Here is a 22,196-nt window from a genome sequence, read left to right as displayed (position 1 = left end):
AAGCACTCAGATTATTTGACCAACTCTAAGCACAGGTAAGCCTGCCACCGTGTTTGGATGAGTGTGAAAACAGCAACAGGCACAGAGGCAGAACTGAAGGAGCAAAGTCTTGGTAGAAGGCCAAACCAACAACAAGCACCACCCAACCCTCTGATGGCAGAGGAAAACCCCCTTGGAAACAGGAAACACCTTCCCAAACTGCTCTTTTTTCTTTATGTGGGGAGAAAGAGGAAGGAGTTGAGGATGATGCGAACTGCAGGTTGATTTGGAATTCTACCCCACTACAAGCAGACAATTCCCTCCACCACACTGACAGTTCCCTTCACACCTGGCCAACATCCTGAAGCCTAAACCAGCACTCCGGCATGGGACCCACCGCGGAACAGCAGCTCCCGCTCTCCTCTCCCCCTCAGCTCCTCGCAAGGGCCAGAAGGCCCCAGCAGTGCCCACCTCCCTGCCCTTTCTCCACAGCACGGCGGCGAGCCCCGGTACTTACAGGCAGAAGACGTGCTCGCACTGCCCCAGGGACACGGGCTCCCGCAGGACACCGGCGCTGTGGGCAGAGCAAGGAGAAACGCGGCACTTTTAACACACACGACAGGAGCCGTGGGGGAAAACGGGGAAGGGGGAAGGAGGACATCCATTACCAGCGGGAGCAGCTCAGTGCGCTCTCCAGCCGCCCCAGCGCGGCGCGGGTGTGGGACCAGGGGGGCCCGGGCGGCGCCATGGAGGGGGCGGCGGGGCGGAGGGGGCTGCCTGGGGCCGGCTGGTTGCCCGAGCGTCCGCGCAGCGCCTCCCTCATCGCTTCCCTCACAGCGGCTCCCTCATCGGCTCCCACCTCAGCCCTTCCTTCCCTCAGCGCTTCCCGCCGCCGCTCCGAATCCCCCGCCCGCCGCCACTGCGCAGGCGCGCGGGCCGCCCTCAGCGTTTCCCGCGCGCCGGGAGCGGGGCGGGGCCGCCCGTGAGGGGAGCGCCGGGGAAATGGCGGGCTGGGAGAAATTCAGGGCGTGATCCAGCGGCGCCGCGTCGGTTAGGGTGTGGCAGGAAAATTGGGTGCTAAGTGTCTTCACGTGCCACTCCGCGGGTGGGAGTCTGCAGTAATTACAAGGAAAATAGACTGTTAATGTCTTCAGGAACGACTAGGTCTGAAAGAACGGCTTGACAGTCGGGAGGAAAAATGGGTCTTTTTGCCTCTACGAACATCAAGCTGCGCAAGTTTGTTACAGGACTCAGACAGTTTAAACTTCTGAACTTCAGGGTAGTAGGAGAAATGGGTTCCCACAAGTCTCTAAGTCTACTGCAGAACCCAGAGTGTCTGAACTACCGAACTTTAGGGGCAAATGACGATGCATGCTCAAGCAGCTCGAAGGCTTTTCCTCATGTCCCTTCCCTGTTCCCTGGAGCAGAGCCTGACACCCCCCGGCTGTCCCCTCCTGTCAGGAGCTGTGCAGAGCCACAAGGTCCCCCCTGAGCCTCCTTTTCTCCAGGCTGAGCCCCTTCCCAGCTCCCTGAGCTGCTCCCGGTGCTCCAGCCCCTTCCCCAGCTCCGCTGCCCCTCGTCCGACCTGCTCCAGCCCCTCAGCATCCCTCGTGTCCTGAAGTGCCCAGAGCTGGACACAGCACTTGAGGTGTGGCCTTCACCAGTGCCCAGCACTGGGGAAAAAAATCACTTCCCTGCTCCTGTGGCCGCACTATTCCTGATACAGGCCAGGTGCCCTTGGCCTTCTTGCCTACCTGGGCTCATGTTCAGCTGCTGCCTCTGGCGCTTTTCCCAGCTTTCCAGCCCCTCTCCCCCAGCCTGGAGCTGCAGGGGGTTATCGTGGCCGAAGTGCCTTCTTGAACTGCGTGCTGTTGGTCTCAGCCTGTCTAGATCAGTCTCGTACCCAAACCTGATGCTCCTATGTGCATCTTCCCAGTGTCTGTGTATCTATGACAAACATGTCTAAAACAGCATAAATATGAATATCTGGCAGAGATACCTCACCAGTCACTGTTATTTTGGGTTTCCAGGGTGGTTTTTCCCTCAGCCTGTGTGTCCTGCAGCACCCCAGCCACAGCCCAATCTCCCGCTTTTGCAGGCTGATGTTTTTTAGGTGGTACCTGCATAGAGATGCAGCCCCCGCCATCCCTCTACAGCATAATTACTGGAGCACATAAAGTAGTTATAGCAGGAATTTATCACTTTCAGGTAGAAATACTCCTGGCCAAGTAAAAGATAGAGCAGGAATGCCAGGAGCAATTTATAACGGGCTTACTGACATTTCACGTGGAGAAGCTCAGCCAGTGAATAAGCATCAAGCCATAAATCTCAGAGAAAACATGATTAAAGCGAGCGAGTTATTCTTTGAGGGAACTTCATCATAAAGGGGCATGGTGGCATGGAGCTGCAGAATTTGGTTTGTGACAGTCGTAGAAAACAGCCATCAGAGGGGTGTCCCAGCCTTACCCTATGTAGACAGAAGGAGTTCTACTTAAATGGGTGTTAAATCAGGGCTGGAAGTATTTCTTAATACGTTATTAATGTCTTCCAAGAGGGAGGTTCTCCAGTTTTCAAGGGTCACACTCCTCTGCTTTCATAGCTTGTTCTCTCTGTGGCTCCTGAACACTGGGGATGGTCTAAATGATGATATTTTTTTTTTTCCTTTATTTAGGGAAGGCTAAATATTTATCTTTTTTACCAATATGAGCCAGAGGTGCAGGGAAGTGGGCTCCACACAGGATGTGGAATTATGAAATCTCTCGGCACTTTGGAGAACGTTTGCTGCTGTCGTCTGGGGCAAAGCTGACACATCACAGGGTGAAGCAGCCTCACGCTCTCTGCACTCGTGGCAACTGGCAGTCCCTATCCGTGAGAGAGGAATCCATGCAGGGGCTGAAGGGTCCCACAGCAGCCTTCGCAGGTGGCACTGCCCTCCGAGAACCAGCGGCAGGGCGGCATGGAAGCCAGCACGCCCATCCCCACTCGCCTGGTTTCCCCGGCGCGGGGAGCGGGGCTGCTCGCTGCCATCGGCAGCGCAGGAGCTGCGGCAGCGCGCTGGGATCCAGCTGTGAGAAGCGCGGCCGTGTCTCCGTAATGGGCTGTTGTTTCCCGGCGCTCGGGGAAGCCCCGCTGCGTTAATAACGCGGCGCTGTGTCCCCTCTGCCGACAGCCCGGCACCTCCGGCGGCGCGGACCCGCCAGGGGAGCGGCGCTGGGGGAAGAGCGGCAGCCGCGGAGGCGAGCGTGGGAGCGCAACAAAAACCGCTTTGTGTTCCAAAGCGCACCTTGTGAGGGACGCGTGCGGCTGTCGGATGCGGGCTCGGATGTGTGTCTGACAGGGTCTGGGCGCAATGAGCTGCTTCGGGGCACAGCATCCTCCTTTCCTGTCTTGGGGGAGGGAAAGGGGCAGGCAAAGGTGCCCTAGGCCTGTGCTGCTCGAAGAGGAGTTTGTCCCCAAGTCCTGCAAGCCAGGGGACTGGCACGTCCCGTGGTGCTTCTTCCCACCCTGTGTGCATGCACCGACAGAGATGGATGCAGGAGCGGGATGACAGCAAAGGACACATCGGCACACTCACTCCTTTCCTTGGGCTGCAGGGGATGGAGCTGGGACAGGGATCTGCTCCCTCACATCGCCAAAACCAGGATAAACTCACAAAATAAGCTAAGCCTGTCATTTTTCCCTTAAGAATGAAGAGTTGCCAGGTGCAACCTTAACATCCTACTCCCTGTTACCTGGCTCATCCTGTGCTCCAAAAACCCAACTCCCAGCAGCTCCCAGTGCACCAGGGATCCTGAAAGATGGCAAAAGGCCTCACTGCTGAGATGAAACGTTAACACAGTTTGAAGCATCCAGGGCAGGTTACAAACAACACTTGATCCATAGATCTCTTGAGTCAACCTGGCATTTATGTTCACAAAATATGAGATGCTGATATATACTGTATAGCACAGTGAAGCAGATAAGTGCCCCCTCTTCCTTTCCTCCAGCTGAAATATGTTTCATGTCTCTCTCGATAAATCCACAGATGCAATAGTTTCCATTGTGCTGAGACATTACATGGGAATTTACAAACATTTACAACTAAGTTAAACTGAGGCAAAGCACTGCCCTGGGCAGCCTGCATCTAACAAATACTTGCGTTCAAGAAAGATGTAAAAGTCACAAATGATTCATTCTCCTTAATTTTATAAAGGTTAAGGAGCTGGCGCTCTTGGAAATATAAGAAATGTCTTCTTCAGCAGTGAATTACTGCAACCAATTGGACAGTCAGAAGCAAAAAAAAAAAAAAAAAAAGATGGGGGGGAACAGAGGGAAGCAAGAAATATTTCTCTAAATTTGGTTTATGCAGTATTTAAAGGACAAGTAAAGCCATTCCAGGCAGTATAAGGCCCTCACACTTTAAAATAAATTTGTTGCATGACAGAAAGCCAGTGAAAGGGTTTCAGCAGTGGTGTGATATAGTGAGGCAGCAGCTTTGGTGCGTGCATGAATCAGTGGCTCTGCACCCTGCTGAGGCAGTGCTCATCCTCACCATGCTGGGCTGGAAATGGGATTTCCAAACAATGCTGGGCTCCGGAGCCAAACCCGTGCTGAAGGATGGCTTGGCTCCCTGGCTGATGAGGAAGGGAAAACATCCTCACCTACCCCATGCTTCATTTCAAAGCATTGCCCATCTGGTAAAGACCTTTTTATGGAAATACACTGCAAACTGATATTTTATTCATTTAGTGAAGTTCCCCAGCTGTTTCTCAACAAATATACAATTATTATGTGATTCATCATGTAACGGGAAGGAGTGTGCAGAGGGAAGCAGTTCCATTGAGTTTTGTAAATCTGTTGTTTTCCTAGGGGTTAAAAGAGCCAAAGCTCTGTGAAGAGGAGATCCCTCTACTCTCATCCATCTGAATATAGAGCACGTCCTGAAACCTCTGCACCCTGCCAGGAAAGGGTGCTCAGCTCGATGTGCTGCAAACTCACAGCAAGCAACAGGATGGATCCTCTTCATCAGAAGACTGCAGAAAAAACTGGAGGAGGCGCAGCCTCATCTTTGAATTCCCTCTCTTCCCAAACGTCTGAATCACAGGCTTTAACAGGTTTAGTTTGCTCCCCAGGCCACCCCTGGGGCCAATTTTGCTCCACATCCAAAGCCCTGTGCGCTCACTGTGGTCACAGAGGCATCATGGGCTGCAGTGCTCTTTTGACAGACATGGGGCTGCTGAGATCGTTCAGTGCAGGAATTTATTAGGGCTGTTAGACTACAAAGTTTTAAGATTTCAAATATTGAGGGATTCGATCCCTGAAAGGAAATAATAATAATAATAAAAAAGTCTATTACACTTTCAGACTAAGCAGCACAGTCAGCATTGCATTACACGGCATTAAATTATTCCACGGGTCTCGATAGCAGGAACATCTGCTGGTGTTAGACATGGCATTTTTAATTAAAGGCAGCAGCAGAGAAGCCTGTGGTTCATTGGTTCTGCTTTCACCGTGCGAATTGCTAAATCCAAAGGGCACTTGTACAAAAGATTTGGTCAGGGCACAAGCTCTGGGCCCAGCACTGCAGAAGCACAAGTGGAAAAGCAACAGAGGTGACAGGTAATTTCCACCTGCCCATCGCCCAGCAGGAGATCTCTGTCAATGCCCACATGGGTCAAAACTGTGGGAGATTTTACAAAATTTAAATTACCCTTCTGATTTGACCAGAAAAGGGATTTCCTGCAGAAAGGCAAGTAACAGAGAACAGCAAAGCACGAGAAAACCCTGTGCCCAGCTGGGGACCATGTTCACACCTTGGCTGCAGTAACAGCTGATGCTCCCCTGCTCCAGTGCTGGGGTGCACAGATAGATGGCACAGACCCTCCCTACCAAGTGGTGTCCCCCAGAGTTTTAACTCCTGAAGGAAAAAAGGTCTGAACAGAGAATAATTTGCATCCCACGTCAGCTGCCCTCCCAGAAAGCAGGTCAAGCAAGACCAAAAATCTCCATCAGTCCTGGGATTTGAGGGATTTCAGCATGGCTGGAAAATGCCCAAAGCCCCCAGCAGAGTGGATACATCCATGACAGAGCCACCTGAAAAACAGCCTTCTTGCCCTCTTCCACCTACCACCACCCCAAGGCAGTCCCACTAACCTGGGTCAGGCTAGGCAGTCTGCTTTGATGGGACCCAGCCTTTCTTCAATAAAATCCGAATTTAAATCTGCAAAATGCCAGGTCCTGACTCAAGTGGGCGGATGGGCAGAGATGAGGAGCAGAGCGAAGTTCTTGTTTCGGGCTGTGGATGTCAGAAACGTCAGCCCCATGGACACGTGTGGCTGCCTTCCCGTTGGTGCTGAGGGACCAGGATTTCCCTTGGCGAGCCCCACAGATGGTGTTTGTTTGCTCAGCCACCATGAAAAAGGAAAATATTTGGTGCAATCTGCTAGCAGACAGAGACAGACATATGGTTGTGAGAGGCGAGCCTGGATGCTCGGGAAAACACAGTCAAGGCTATGCAGTGGCTTTTAGATGTTGGATTGCCCTTGAGCTGAGCAGGAGACAAGTCCAAGAAAACCGCTGAAGAACCTGGGTGCAGGTTTTGTACTGCTGTGGCTTGAACCCTCTTATTAGCTCCCCTCTAATTAATCTTATTATACTATCCCTATTGCAATAGAATTATTATAATTAACCCAGTTTTAATTTATGCAAACCTCAGCTCTGGCTCAACACTTGGAGAGATTCACCCTGGTTTGATGTCTGTTCATCTGGCACACACAAAACACAGGTTAAAAGTGACAGAGACCATTAAAGGCAATTACTTGCATTTTTAGACCCGGTGGAGTCAAAGTGCAGGTGCAACATCACTTTTGTTCTTTTTACCTCTGCCTGTTTTTAAATGTATCATTGCAGCTTCAAGGCTAAGGGAAATCTTTGGGCCACCCCAAAAAATCAAATTCTTTTTATTCCCATTCCAGTTACATTTAAAAAATGCAAACCATAATTGTTTCCCAGATATCAAGGCCTAATTCTTAATCAGAACTAACCTCCAGCTAAAGCAGCACTGGTGACCTCCATGAGGTCAGTCAGGGATCTCCACACCTTCAGTCAGGGCTCAGCACCTCCAGTTCCACCAGGATAAAGCAGATAACCAGGACTGTGAGTGCTGGACTGACTTTGGAGAGAAATGTGCTGTGATTTCTTAACAACAAACCCGCCTCACTCTAAAAAATACGAGTTATTTTGGGGGGTAGAGAAGACGGTGCCACTTTGCCTGAATACCTGAGTGCAGAGACAGATGCTGTGCCCAAACACCAAGATTGAGTGAAGTGAAGCTGTGTCACCACCAAATTTAGAAATGATCTGTGGAGGGATGGAGTCAATCTGGCATGAGCTCCACACCCAAAACACCAAGTACGGTCATGCTGGTGCCCTGCCAGCCTTGCTCTGGTGCACGAATGTCTCAGCCCCACCTTTTAGCTTGAATAAAGTCACATCAGGGGGAAAAAAATAATATATCAGTGACGAGTACAGCTGGCATTTCTGGAGAATATGAAATATGTGGGTAATGCTCCCTTAATTTAAAATGAAATGCTCCTTCCCTGCTAAGCCTTCCTTCCAAAGGGAGGAGCAGCAGGCTGCAGCATCCCACAAAACCCATGCCTGGTGGTTTTTAAATGTGAAAGCCAGAGTTGAGCTGCAGATAAAAAAAACCAAGGAAACCCGTGGAGTTACTGCAGAGATCCATGGATGCAATGCAGTAGCTGGGAAGTGCTCTGCACTGGGGCTGGAGGGAGGGCTGGGGGTGGCAAAACGGGTCCAAGACCTCCTGGTCTTGCTTTCCCCCTCACTGCTGATTTACTGTGTCAGCACAAGACAGATTTTGTTGGGCTGCAGCTTGGCCTGAGCTGTTGGCAATCCCTCACGTGGAGAGCTCCCAGAGCGTTTTCCTGACTTGCATCCTGGCTGGAGGAAACTAAGGAACAAAAGCCACAGCACATCTGTATGTGTTTACAAGTGAAGTTATGTATTCTGTAAATAGGTGAGGATATTATTTTTTCCATACTAATCCATACTAAATCCAAATTAACATGATAGCAGCTCCTGATGATTTATGTTGTTATAGTAAATAACAATAACTGCACGGCACTTAGCTGATGATTAATGATCCTTATTTACAGTGTGTTTAGCCCAGGTCTGCAGTTTACACTTGCAAACATCAAAGGAGAGTTCAGCTTTCCTTCTCTCCCGTATTTTTGAGGCCACATTGTAAATCCTGTGCCAGCAGCCTCGGCAGCTGCTTTTTAATCCACAAATAGGATTGCCGTAAACTTCCAGAAGAAACAGTGGTCCGACCCATGAGCCATGGGGGCTGTTTCCCTCTGGCCTGGGAGCAGGTCTGGCTTCTCCAGCCTCTGCAGGGAAGAGATCCAAACCATGACAGTGGATGACACCATCACACCCTCCCCTCTGGGTTATCAGGGTCTGTCACTCAAATGTACCATGCTGCAAACACAACCCCTATTTTTGTGCTCTGGTTTTGCTGCAATCCCTCCTCTTGATCCACCTGAGGACAGCTCCTCTGCCCTCCCAGAGCCAGTGCACATCCCTGCACCCACACTGCCCCATGCTGCTGCTGGGACTCCCCAGCTCTGAGCCATCCAAACCCTTTGGATAGGCACTTTTTTCCTGCCCCACTCTGCAAACAGGCCCATGGGGGTGGGAAAGCCCTGGCACAGACCCTCCTGTTTTCACTAGATGGGTGCTGAGCACCTCTGCATGTCACAGCCTGGGTGGATGGGAAAAGAGCTTCCCATATCCTAAGGTGATTTCAAGGACTTGTATAATCACATAGGCTGGAGTCCTCCCTCACAAGCCAGCTCACCCTGTAATTCCTGCTTGAGCCAGAGCTCAAGAATGCCAAAGGGGCTGGGAGGGAAGTATGACACAGCAGCTTTGATTTATCAGCATGAGGCTGTGACAGGAACTTAGCAGTCCAGGGGGGACACTTGCCTCTCCATTTCACTTGCTGGGAGAAGTGGTGCTATGTTATTCACAGGAGCAATATATTAGCATCATATATGAACTGATTTCAAGGCCTGAAATCACCCCATGTAGGATATTCACAGTGGAAAAATGAACCCTTACAACAGCAAGACTCTCCAAGGGAGCTGTGAAGGTTTCTTGTTCTCACAGGTCACTGACATTCAGCCAGGACTGACATTTTCCTGTAGGCCAGCAGAGTTATGTGGTTCTGGCACACGGGATTCCAGGAATGGTTGAAATGTGAACTTGGTCTGAAGCTGCATCCCTCTGCTCTGCTGCCTCCGCTGTCAGGAAGGGCAGGGCAGCAGGCATGGAGTATCTCCATCCTCTGCAGGCGTCTGGGGGCCCAGCCCTAGCTGTAGGACCTTTAAAGGCTGCACATGCTTGTACACAGCCTGGTCTTCAGCCCAAATCCTCCCAGTGAAGGTCCCCATTGCTGCAATGTCATGGTATTCCCCAATCCTGCCCGATTTCACACATCCCAGTTTATAACCCAACCCTGAGGAGCAGGAGGGGCCCTCAAACGGGCGGCCAGGGTGGTTGATGACAAACATCCCAGCTTTGCCTTTGCTGCCATCCACCCACGTGTGGCAAAGGGCTGGTTGTGGGGGGAAAACCCCCTTGCTGGGTCATGAGGATGGTCAAATGCTGAATTGCAGAAAGCAGGTGGGAGGAGAGGCCTCACTGCCATGCCCCGGTACGTTCTCACAGGGCGTTATCGCAGTGTGAGCGCCAGCCCAGGAGGAATCACTCCCTTTGTAGCACTGCGCTTCTCAGAGAGGCTTTAATAATTTCTGAAGATGCTCTGGAGGCTCATAAAAAAATGAATAAAGGAGTCAGGCTGAGCAATGGCTCTCTTCCTCTTTATGGCAAGCCCGGAGCTGCCCTTGGCTGGCTAATCAGGTATGGCTCCGATTCCCCAGGTTCCTGGAGCAGAACAGATTCAGTGGCACTGCAGCTGCTTTGCAGTGATGGATGGGAATGATTATAATTGTTAATCGGATTAAGCCTATGCTCTCAACTTTTGCTGGTTTTACTGACATTGAAGGTACTTAAAGAAACACCTGAGGAGGAGCACATGAAGATGGATGAAGCACCTGCTCCTGTGCACCTCTCAGAATTGATCCCAGGGCTCCATGTGGTGCAAGATGATGTGAGTTTGCATTAAAACGGGGTACCTGGCTTATCAACACATGCCAGCCCTCAGGCTTTGTGGTAAAATGAGCAAAGAAGAGTCTCCTTCAGCTTTATTTTCTCTCTTTGACAGGATTTGAAATAAGAATCTGGAGGAGCAAGGTGTGGTTGCACAGCCTGCTGCTGTCCAGAGCAGCCTGACTACAGGCTTTGACAGGGACTTCAGCTAAGGCTTCAGACCAAGGGCCATACTCCAGACTCATAGCTGGCTGCTTTGGGGATGGCATTATGCTCAAGATTAAAGTTCTTTTACCTCAAGTAACTCCACAGAGATGGTCGAGGGACAGCTGGAAGTGCTCTGGTGTTTCTAGCAATTCCTAATGTTTGCATTGCTAATTTTTTAATGAGTTTTCTTATCAAAGTCAACTCTGTTGCTTTAACTTTCATGGTCCATGGAGGCAGGGTACATTCTGGCACTGCAAGAGGGAAATGTCATGTACAAAAAAGTGTGGAAAATCTCTTACCTTTTAGAAGCACCTGGATCTTAATTGTTTTCCAGCAACTGTTCACTGGAGAAAATTGCTCTTACAAAGCTGAAAAAGGTCCCTGTGTTTCTCCTCTGCCTTGCTGCCAGGCCAGGCTGGGCCACCCTGTGGGGGCTTTTTCCCAGGAGAGGAGCAGGCCACTGTTGGTGATGCAAACCCACGTGTAGCTCCTCTGGGACCCCATGGATATGGATCACCAGGCAGGTTTCAGCTCTGTGCTGCTGGCCCTCTCAGCACGTGTCTCTTTAGAACTGCACTGCTATAATTAAAGGTATGCTACTAATTGGATGCACAACCCTAAGGGGACTCCTTTAATTGCATTTCAATCTGGTTGGTATCATTTTAACTTAAATTCATTGCTGTCTTGTGCAGGAATAACCCAGCTGGGTCTGGTTATGGAGAGGCAGATCATCCTGCTTCCTCCTCCCTGTCACATGCTAGATGTGCTTCAATTTGTTCATCTTTGGCTGGGAAATAGGCAGTGCACACTCAAGCAGAGGGCTGGGCAAAATCCCTTCCCCTAACAACCAGGACATGGAGAGTAGAGGGCTGAGAGTTCACCTTGAGCTGCTAATGGAGGTAAGAGCCTCAAATATCACCCTCTCTTCACTTGGATTTCATCTCATGTGCATTACCATAAATTGTTGTGGCTGTTCTTTGTTTTTTTTTTTTCTTTGTCTGTGAAGTCAGTGAAGACCCAAACTCTTTCCAAGAGATGCTTCATTTCTACCCAACTTGCTGGTCTAGTGAAAGCCTCACTGCTTAAAACCAAATCACCTCCATGTCACTCTCAGCAGTGGGGCTGCTGCTTTGAGCCTTACAGCTCACGGGAGCGCTGCCATTTCCTTGTCTCACCCCCAGCACGGGGCCCTCAGGATTGCTCTCCCTGGTGGATGCCTTGTTTCCAGAAGGCTCTTCCAGCAGCAATGAGCAATGAAGTGGGGGCTGCATCCCCCAGGAAGAGCCCCTGGGAGAGGGAACTCATTCCAAGTGTTGCTCCATGGGTTGCAGGCACAAGGATCTGTGTCCTTCATCCCAGACTCAACCAGTGGGACTCTTCCATTCTGGCATGTGCCACCATCCAGGTGCTGCAGGATTGTACCATGGCAAGGGGCAGCCTCCAGCCCCAAATCTCTGATACTCCCTGGGGTGATCTTGTGCATTCTACAGATACTTTGAGGAGTCAGGTCTGGCCTATCGTGCTCCCACCTTCCCAGTGCTTTGTATGTGAGTAGCACGACGAGCAGAGCCAACAGCAAGAGCTGGCTGTGTCCCTTACTAATGTTGTTCTTATTATTTCAGTGCCATCTTCCTTCTTTCCATCCTCTCCCTGAACAACTAAATTAATTACAGTGATTTTTTTAATTTAAATACTGACATGGAATAATAATTCTGGTGAATTCAATTTTTTTTGTCATTCCCCACTGCTGCTTTTCTGTGTTGTGCTCACTTTTAATATGCTGTTGATACTTTGTTAGAGTATGCAAGATCACAGCTGTTGTTCACAAAAAAAAAAAAAAGAGTAAAATCATGCTATGTGCTGTTGCCATCCAAAACCCATTTTTCTTTCTCCACCAGCTCACAAAATAACCCTTCCACTATTAACTGAAGAGACAGATATTTTTCTTGGTTTGTAAAAAGCCAAAAAGCCTCACAGCAACTTCAGTGAAGCTGCAGCAATGGAAGGAAGTTGAAACTCCTACAACAGGCTAAGCCCCATCCTGAGCCTGTTGTGAGGATGGATCCCACAAATTCTGGATCCCAGGAGTGACTCCTCACAGGCTGCAGGTCTTTGGGCACCACTAGCCCCTAAGCTTCAGTAGTCACTGAATTTTGTTTACCTGGATGTGTTCATCTCAGCTGTAAACAAGTTTTTTGAACTGATCCAGTAACAAAACCACTCCTGCAGCTTTCAAGAAAGGACCAAAAAATCCCATTAGACACCTTGAATTTATATTTACAATATTTTACTTAACACTGGCTCCTCTGAACAGTTTTCCCCAGCCCCTGCCAGACCCTTTCTGACCTTGCAGTGGCTATTTGTGCCAAGAGTGGAGTAGAACCGTGCTCTCATCAACAGCACAAAGTGATAAATGAAGGAGAGCCAGGATGGAGATTTGAATCATTGTCTCCAAGTCCACAACTCAAATTACAAACCTGACTTCAATCAGTCTGGCAACGCACAGAACCAATTCTGCAATTCCTCCTTGACTCCCTGGCCCTGCTTAGAGACTGCACTGCCTCTCCCTTGTGTTAAATGCATTTTAAATGAAGCCGGGGTGAGGCCGCTTCCCATGAACGCTCCGGGGCTGTGTGACCGCGCTGGGAGGGCTCACCCTGGCACTGCTGCCTCCTCGGGGGATGTTGGGGTGACTGATGTGATGCTGCAAAAAGGAGGAAGCTGAAAAGCTTGTTTCCCCTGGACTGCAGCACTCATCTCTGGCTCCTGGAGAGGTAATGTGCCGCTGTACAAAGCGCTCGAGGGCTGCAATCTCAGCTCCCTGCTCAGGCCAGAGGAAGGAGGCAGCCTGGTGGCTCATTTTGGAAGCAGAGTCATGTAAGGCCAAGATTTCTGAGGAGATTCAGAGAGGGCTGGCAGTGGGGGACACCCAGTATGACACCCATCCTTCCCCTGCCCTGTAGACCCTGCTCAAAACCTTTCAGATTCTCATCAGTGGTTTCTCCGTCAGTGCTCCGCATTCCCGGCCACCCCTGGAACCTTCTCAGGGAGACAAAGAGGTGATGGGAGGCATGGAGCCGATGTTCAGAGGCAGGAGAGTGCTGGCTTCCAAGGGTTTTGCCTCGGGATTGAGCTTGGAGTGTGTCCTACCTCTGAAAGGGACCGGATGGATCTGAGGCTCTGCAGGGAATGGGGATGTTTGTAAAGAGGCGTGAATGGTAATTCAGCCCCCGGTGACGTTATATACAAGCTCCCTGCCAGCTGCTTCCAGCCCCCAAACGGATGTAACAGCTTCTCCACGGGCCTCAGCTAAATTCCCCCAGTATATAAACTCTGGCTTGCTTGGACCAATACCCACAGACTTGATTGCAAGAGCAGATGGTTTATTTTTACCTGCCAGTGAGAACGGGGAGCGTAGATCATGGCCGTGACACATTTCACATGGAGCAGATGTTTCTATTAATGCCAGAATTGGGTGGGAATTCAAAGGATGCTTTTGGCTTTTTTTCTCCTCAAAACTCTATTTTACACAATTAAATTGCAACTTGCTGAAGTATTCCAATGAATCACTTCCTTTTTTTTTTTTTTTTTTTTCCTGTTTGATTAGTAGGCTCTAAAGGGACAAAAGAATAGTTTTGTATCAGTCTCCCTCAATTACATGTAAAGTACATCTGGACAGAGTCTGAAGATCCATCTTTCACTGGCAGTTGCAAAGCCATCGACATAATAAAATAATACTCTGATTGGTATTACAAGGCTGCATTTAAATCATTGGCATTCATGCTCCGAGTCCTTTGCAGGGAGCACAAGCCCTCCATTAGAGAAAAGCTTAATTTTATACTGTGATCTGTGTAAGATGTGCAATGAAAATGAGAAAAAAGAGCTTTTGCAGAGCTGAAGACATAATAATAGAAGCTACAATGGATGTCTGGGCAGCTTTTTCAGTCACTTATAAACTGCATTCTGGAAAGAAGCTGAATCCCAGTTTTAATTACAGTCAGCAGGTTGAGGCATAATTCAAAGCTCAATAATACTTTCAATCCATAATAAAACTCCTCCTGCTATCAGTAAGAAGTTTATAACAAGACCAAGGAAAGGACATGACCTCCTTGCAGCAGCTAAACCTTGAACTTCAGTATCCCACTGAATATCAAGGGTGTTTGGTATTTTACAAAGTACCTACTCCTTGCACAATTATCACAGCAAAGTTTGGCATCACAGAGGAGCTGAATTAGTAAAATTCATGGTCAGGGTAACAAAGATGTGTCATTGCAGCTTTCATCAAAGGTTCCTTTGACTCAAATTAGTTTGGGGGAAGAAAACAAAACAAAACAAAACAAAAACAAAAACAAAAAAAAAAAAAAAGAAACCACCTACCACCTGGCTAGAATTGTGGGGGTGAACCCAGGTGAGTTGTATGGGCCACCCCAGGTCTCACAAGGTAAGGCTTTATCTGCAATCTGTTTTACCAGCAACAGCAAGTTTATTGAGCTCAGAGTTTAAGTTCATTTTGTGCTTGAAGGTACATCAATGCCCTGACCCAAACCCAAGTCTTTGGGGCCTTATGCTGATATCTATAATAAAGAATCATATTAAACTATTCTATCTATTAATCATTCTGGGGGAAGAGAGCAGGATGTGTGTGGTGGTGTGCTGAACTCAGCTGCTGGGGGCTGCTCTCAGAAGTGGGCAGAGCACTCCCTTAAAGCCAGCAGGCAGAGTCTTTGAAGCAGGAGCTAATGATGCCTTGTTATGTGGGAAAACACAGCTCCAGAGTCAGGGGGCAGCCAGCACGTGGGGTTGAGGAGGAAGGTCACTGGAGAGGACACAGAGAGGAAAAGCTGCTGGAGATGGAGGGTTTATGAGCAAGGGGGATGTACCTTGCTTCTACTGTGCTCAGGGAAATACAATCTTATGAAGCAAAGAGCTTCTTTCTGTCAGAGCATTCAGCCAACAAACGTGCCCTGTACTGCTCCTCGGCTGTTCCAGAACAGCCCTGAACTCCAGCCAGAAGGAGAAAGGGGCTTGTGGGGGAATCATCTTCTACTGGGTACCAAGAGCCAGGAACTGCCTGGGACCAGAGGACTCACTCGAGGAGTTACACAGAGCTGGAATAGCTATAGGAACAAACCAAAACCACTGGAAGCACTAACTTATAAAATAGTTATATTTGTGCTGACATAACCAGATAAGCTCTGTGTCATTACCAAAGATGGCCCCCATCAGTGGCCTTTGCCACTGTCAGTACATAACACCTGCATCCTCACAACCCCGCTGTGAGGAGGGCCAAGGCCATGAGCCCCGTTTCCCCAGGGGGAGCCTGTCAAAACAGAGCCACTTTCACTCAGTCACCCAGGAAGTCTGCTGCTGAGCAGGGAGTGGAGCGTGGGCTTTCCTCTGTGGCCGTGGGGCTGCTTTGTGGTCAGACACCCTGCACTGCCCACAGCTCCTCTGCTCCATCACGGCAGTCTGCTGTAAGCAAACAGCCACGAGCAGCAGGTGGTGCTGTTTAAATCCTCACAGCCATTACAGTGATCATAAAACAAGAATTGGAGGTGGGGGGAGGGGAAAGAACCTGTGGAAAGACCAATCTGATTTGTAACCAAGTGCCAGTCTCAAACACCTACCATGTTCCTAATGACATTAATTAAGCACATATCAAAAAACAAAGTACTTTAAGAAAATGGGACTGCTTATCCCCATCACCCTAAAATCACTTAAAACAGGGTTGGAGGGGCTGTCAGGTCTTTTCCCCAGCTTCTATGATCCTTTGTGGGTGGATCCCTTCAATAGATGGAGCTTATGGTGCTAGCCTGGCTACTTGTGTCAGAGCTGTCCAGCGTCACATCAGGGCCTGCGTCTGCGCCATCAGGATCTGCTTGATCTTTAGCAAAGTTGATGAAAACCTGGAAGTTTAAAGGAAAACACTCAGTATGTGAACAGCATAAATAATTTATGGCACGAATGAATATAAAAAAGGCATAGCTGTTCATTTGACTGTGAGCCTGGAGAGCTCGCTCGGGGATGGATTCACGCTGAATTTGAGAATTGCAAATTGTTGGGCTTCTATGGGCTCATGTAAATAAATGGATGCGCACTCCCGTACTGCGGAACCGCCACCCAGGAGCCAAAGGCAGACATTCCTGCGTGGAACCTCATTGTCCTGCAGCTCAGGCTCCCCAGGAGGCAGAGAGGCAATGCCCATGCAGTGGCTCGTTTCAATCACACTGTAATACAGTCCCATGATTACTTCATAAACCCATCTGTCTCTGTGCAATTGACATCTGTGCATGCACAACTGCAGAGTGTAGAGAGAGGTGTATAAAATCACACCTAACAGCCTTCCTTTCAACAGCAGCTAATGCATACAGAACACTTACCAGAACACTCCCTGCAATCACATTTGCATATTCACAGAGCCAAGCTGCCCTCCCACAGAATTTGAGCTGGGGCTTCCTGAGCTTTGCCTGCCTGTTTCTCTCCCAGCCACTGCCCCTTACTGGAGCAGCACTGAGGAAATCCCCTCCCAGCCTGCTGTGTCACAATCCATAGTACTACAGTGCTGCAGCTCTGCTCCTCTGTCTGGGACAAACCTAATATTCCAGGTGCTGATGCTCAAAAGGGTGATTTCTTCTGGATAGTCCTTGTGGCAATCCCTTCAGCTGATGTGCTCCCTACGAGATTTTGTTGCCATTCGGAATGTTCTTCCAAGGGAAAATGGAATGAACCCAAAGCTAAGTTTGGAGTAATGCTAAATGAACTTCCAACCCAAAAAGTGAAATTAAGCATATTTTCAGTGCCAGTGGAAGGCCTAGCCCTGGACTTGGGGGTGATTCATAGTCCTGCCCTTCACCCACACCCACGAGGCTCCTGAAATCAGCAGTGACAGAGGGAAAAACAGATCCTTTATGCTCCAGGCACACACTTCTGTGTGTGTTTCCCTAGCACCAGCAGAGGTACCTGGAGGCAGCAGTGCTGATAAAGTACCCCCAGGAGGAATATAGATGGAAATCCCTTTCAAACTGTAGTCTATTGTGTGCAGCAGTCTATTATGTGTAACCATCATTCTGCTCCCCTGTTAGCAGTTTTAAATGGATGGCCTCACATTTTAATTCCTTACCTCCTCCAACGTTGTCTGACTCACAGAGAAGTGCCTGATGTTGAAGGCTGCTTTGCTGCCTTCCAGGAGATCAAATATATTTGCTACCCCTCCTGCAGAGACCGGGACGTGGTACTCCACCATCTTGAAATGCTGATCCTGTGGGGACAGGAGTGGTGGAGGGAAGCCAAGAGCCAACAGATCCAACAGCTGGACCACAGGAGGATGAAGGGGCAGGGGCTGTGGTGTCTTCTGAATGTTATTGTCTGGTACTGACCAGTGGTTCCCCACTGGGAGTTCTTGTGGGCTTTGTGACTGGGGGAGCACAACTAAACTGCAAGGCTGGAGGCTCCAGGGTGGCCATAGCATTTTCCAGCTCCAGGTGTGCAGTTTTGATTCATGCAGAGATTGGGTTACAGCTAATGGATGGGATTTGTGACTCAGTTACGCTGGTTTTACAATTACTCAGTTACTGGAAGTACTGGAAGCATCTCAATACCCACTGAACCTAAAGGGGGTTTCCATCCATTCCAGGCTTCAGTGGGAAGGGCATTCCCAGGGCAGAGGGTCACCTAGCAGCTGCCTTACAGGGTCACTGCAGCTCTCTGGCTGATGTTACTTCAGCCACCAGGAACTGGAGTGCTCCAGCCCTCGGAAAATGTAGCTGAAAGCAGTGACAAGTGTGGCTCTGAGAGCTCAGATCTACATGCACAGTATGTCACAAAATGTCCACCTTGCAAGCATCTTCTTGGTCAGTTTGAAGGGATTTGGAAAGCCTCTCCTGAAAGCATTTGCCTTGCTTACCTTCAGGCATGTATTTGGGAAGTGTGACTTCATGAACTCTGTCAGCTTCTCAGTGCAAACTGTGCTGCTGTTTAAGTGCATCTTCACAGTGAATCCTCTTCCAAATCTAGGGGAAAAAGAAAATCACAATTACACTGTAGGAAAGAGAAAAACAGATGAAGAAACTCCTTTGAGAGTGCTGCACAGCCTCTTTGGGGAAATCTAATCCAGGCATGGTGCAGCTTGAATGGGGTCAGGGTAGTTAACCTGGAGTGAAACTTAGTAAGAAGCTGAACTATTGTTATAACTAATAAAACCAAAGCTGAACCCTAATACACATTTCTCATTTGCAGCAGTGAACAGATTGCTTTGGGGGACACATTCTGGGAAGACAGGCTGTGAGGGAATAGAAAGTGCATTAGTTAACACAGAATTTCAGTGGTGTGTATAGGGGACATGAACAAGGAAAAGTCATTGTTTTGATAACACAGGTCTCATGTTCTGAGCACTCAGAGCTGTAGGTCAGTAACTCCAGAGGCTGTTCAGTCAAAGTGAAATAGGTTCATTTTACTGACCTGCTCTTGATGTGCTGCAAAGAGCCAATGCACTGGAAACTCCCGTTCACCATGATGGCCAGCCTGGTACAGAGGGCTTCACATTCCTCCATGCTGCAAAGACAACCAAGAAACTCTAGTAAGTCATTGGGAAGATATAAAAATATGGTTAAGTAACTGGAGAACACCACTGATCTTCCCTAAAGTGGGTGTCTGTGCACACCACATTCAGCCACAACAACCCCCCAAACCTGTCACAGCTTGGTGCTCTGAAACTGTGCAAGGACCAGTGAGGGATGGGTCTTCTCCACACTTCTGATGACCCCAAAAAGGGAGGCAGAGCAGCCCAGCCCTACCTGTGGGATGTGAGTATCACTGAGCATTTGTTCTGCACTTCCTCACTGATGATTTTCCAAAGGTGGCGTTTGGCATTCGGGTCCATTCCAGAGCTTGGCTCATCCTATTGGGAAAGACAGGACTGGATGGAAATTTGCACTCAAAAAGTAAACAACCCTGGGCTCAGGCAGCAGTTAGTACAGAGGGAATTCCCCCCTCCTATTTTTACTGAGATTTTTTTATCTCACAGAGCAGCAGGAGCACTGGCAGGTGGTCAGAAGTAAAGACAGCAGTGCTGGGCTCAATAGAAATTGGGACAAGGGGTATTTATGTCCACTGGGTATCCAACTTAATATTGGGAATCCTACTCACAGAGGTCTGCACACATTCAGTACACAGCAAGTGGGAAAACTGCACAAAAAGGTACTTTTTACCAGTGGAGTAAGCCCATGGAAGAACTAGAAATTCAGAGTGAAAGACACGACAGGAAGCCAAACCTAGAAAGGCAATCACGTTCTAATCCTGAGGAGAGTGGCCCCTTTGCTCTCCTCTACAGTTTTGGAGCTTTGGCTGCTGTTTTTCTTGTAAGGCTGTGGAGGTAAGTTGATAGAAATAAAAAACAAGACAGAGCTGGGAACTAGGAGAGTTTAATTGGTAAGTATATGGTCTATTTTTGACTTCTGGAAGATGCTGACAGAGAAACTGAAAGACTTGCCACTCTCTTACGCCCTCAAAAAAATGGTGAGTGTTTGCTGGAACCTGAACTCTCCTGTAATGGTTTCTGTTGTCAGGCCAAGCATGGGCACGTGGGGAGTGTCCCTTAAGCTGTGCCTGAGGAGGTTTTGTGAGACTGTCCAAGTTCTCCTGCCAGCCCAAGGACCTGCTCCTCTTCCCCCACCCCATTTCTCACCAGCAGCAGAATGGATGGATTGCCAATGAGAGCCAGAGCAGTTGACAATTTCCTGTTGGTGCCATAGCTGCACATAGAGGTGACTCTGTCCTTGTAGGCCATCAGGTTCAGCCGGTGGAGGAGCTGGAGTACAACCTAGGGAGCAAGAGTTCTGCTTCCACAACACATCCAGGCCGTGGATTACCACACATGGATCTACTGAAAGACTGATTTAAAGGCTCCAAATGACAAAAATGCTGCAAGTCAAACCCCTTGTTACTCACTCCCTTGATGTCCCCCTCCGGGATGCCGTGCAGCCGAGCATAGTAATACATGTGCTCTTCCACGGTCAGCAGGTCATCCAAGGCATCTTCTTGGGGACAGTAGCCAAAGAGTGACCAGTGGGCCTCACTGATGTCATTCAAGGACCTGTGTAAGGAGGTTGCACATCACTGTAAACACACTGAACTGCCAGTGCACTCTGGAATCAAACAGGAGGGAGAAAACCCCTTTCTCCTACTCCCTACCCCCCGTCCCCACCCCTGAAGGAAATGCAGTGGATCTGCAGAGCTCCAGCTTTCCGGGCCCCAGTTCTGCAGAAGCTCCATGTCCAGTATGTAGCTCTCCAGTTACTGGCAGCACCTCAGGTGGCACAACTGCCACCAAGCCTACACCTGTTAAAGAAAGCTTTGAGGTGGGCCCTGCTGGTCTCCAGGTCTGGCTTAGAAGTGGGATCACACTGCTGAGGATCTTGAGCCTGATCCCATTTGCAATGAGCTGAAGTGGAACAAACACCTCTGAGCAGCAAAATGCAACCCCCTAGGAAGTAACCATACCACCTTCAAAGGATGAATTCCCTGGCTTATTTACTTTTGCTCTGGTTTGAGTGGTTTATTTCAGACTTTTACATTTCTTTTCCTTTGCCATCCAGCCTTAAAAACTGCTCTCATGTTGATTTGCTTCCCCAGGAATCATATCCTCCATACCCAGAATGATCCTGGACCCGCAGCCTTCCACTGGATGCTCCAATATCCCCTGTCAGCATCTTAAAGATTGTTGTCTTTCCAGCTCCATTCACACCAAGCAAGCCAAAGCACTGGGAAAGAAAAGCCAAAATGTAAACATGCTGTATTTGTAATGCAGAAATATTGTTCTGAGATGGGTGCTCAGTGCACCTTGCCCCTTCTTTTTCCAGCCCCTTGAGCAAGATGAATTGCCAGAGGAACTCAGAGCATCCCAGTGTTATAATGGAGGTTGTTTATGGTGCAATAGACTCCAGCTTATATTAGCACCACTTGTTTAATATGGTGAAGAATCAAGGATTCCACTCAGTAGAGTCAATCCTTTTACTGTGAGGTGCATTTCTGCAGGAGCTCAGGCCAAATCCCCATCAGCTCATCTGTGCCAAGCTTCCCCTTGACAGGGACAAAGCTGCTCCTGGGAATGGGATGAGTGAGGTTTGGGCTGGCACCGGTTAAAACCTTGATCAACACAAGGTTTTTGTCACATAGTATCACCAAAGCACTACCTTAATAAGATGAAGAATTGTCTTCCTGTATTGTAGTTCCAGTATGTCGTGGTACAATCCACATTTTATTGCTAAGGTTGGATATAGGCAGTTATAGTGTGTTGCATCAGCCATCTCCATTGTGCTGATAATTACTGTTATTTGGCCATCATTAGAACAGACCAGCTGATGTGAAAGTCCTCCTGTGCTGGGGATGCACAGCAATCCATGGCTCTTCCCCACCTTGGTGCATACAGGAACAGGATCTGTGCACAGTCTGCAGTGCAGGGCCACAGCTTCTGCTTACAGGTGGGGAATGGTGCCCTGAATCCCACCAGCATCAAGGTGAATTTTGCTAGAAGTCACTCAATGCCAGTCCTAGCTTATAAAAAATCCTCAGCCATAAAGAATAGCACAGTGTCCATATGAGGATACTGTCCTTTCATCTCAGTGGGACCCAGGCAATTAAAATAAACCAGGTGCCAAGGATTAATTCCAAGCTTCCCCACAAGTCAGGTGCACAGCCTGAGGTAAAATCTGCTCTCCAGTTTCCTCTGGATCTCAGAGGTGCTCTGTCTGCTCCTATCTTTTCACTTCTCAGGGAGGCAACTGCACTGACATGACCAAAGTGGGCTTTTTCCTTTGGAGTTAATTTTAGGTCCTGATTAA

At 48.9% G+C, this 22,196-nt stretch overlaps 2 protein-coding genes across 9 annotated transcripts in view; both read right to left on the bottom strand.

Moving 5' to 3' along the window:
- The window catches only part of BARD1 (BRCA1 associated RING domain 1), a 63,333-nt gene extending 62,482 nt beyond the window's left edge, over positions 1-851 (bottom strand). For all 8 annotated transcript variants that reach the window (XR_008431782.1, XR_008431781.1, XR_008431785.1 and 5 more), the window contains exons 1-2: positions 648-851; positions 497-553 (exon numbers count right to left, since the gene is read on the bottom strand). Coding sequence is in view for 2 of the 8 variants with exons in the window: in XM_053947315.1 (XP_053803290.1) it covers positions 497-553; positions 648-802 (212 nt within the window). In the remaining 6 variants the exon portion in view is untranslated. The remainder of the gene's footprint in view (positions 1-496; positions 554-647) is intronic.
- A 12,874-nt stretch (positions 852-13,725) lies between these two features.
- Positions 13,726-22,196, bottom strand: part of ABCA12 (ATP binding cassette subfamily A member 12) — a 79,891-nt gene continuing 71,420 nt past the window's right edge. Inside the window, exons 47-54 of the mRNA XM_053947904.1 lie at positions 21,007-21,116; positions 20,305-20,449; positions 20,042-20,176; positions 19,152-19,255; positions 18,817-18,909; positions 18,263-18,368; positions 17,480-17,617; positions 13,726-16,265 (exon numbers count right to left, since the gene is read on the bottom strand). Of these exons, the coding sequence (XP_053803879.1) occupies positions 16,146-16,265; positions 17,480-17,617; positions 18,263-18,368; positions 18,817-18,909; positions 19,152-19,255; positions 20,042-20,176; positions 20,305-20,449; positions 21,007-21,116 (951 nt within the window). The 3' untranslated portion in view covers positions 13,726-16,145. The remainder of the gene's footprint in view (positions 16,266-17,479; positions 17,618-18,262; positions 18,369-18,816; positions 18,910-19,151; positions 19,256-20,041; positions 20,177-20,304; positions 20,450-21,006; positions 21,117-22,196) is intronic.

Source organism: Vidua chalybeata, chromosome 7 (genome assembly GCF_026979565.1).
Source record: "Vidua chalybeata isolate OUT-0048 chromosome 7, bVidCha1 merged haplotype, whole genome shotgun sequence".
NCBI classification, from domain to species: domain Eukaryota; kingdom Metazoa; phylum Chordata; class Aves; order Passeriformes; family Viduidae; genus Vidua; species Vidua chalybeata.
The sequence above is the reverse complement of the archived record's forward strand: the minus strand, read 5'-3'. Positions and strand labels throughout refer to the sequence as shown.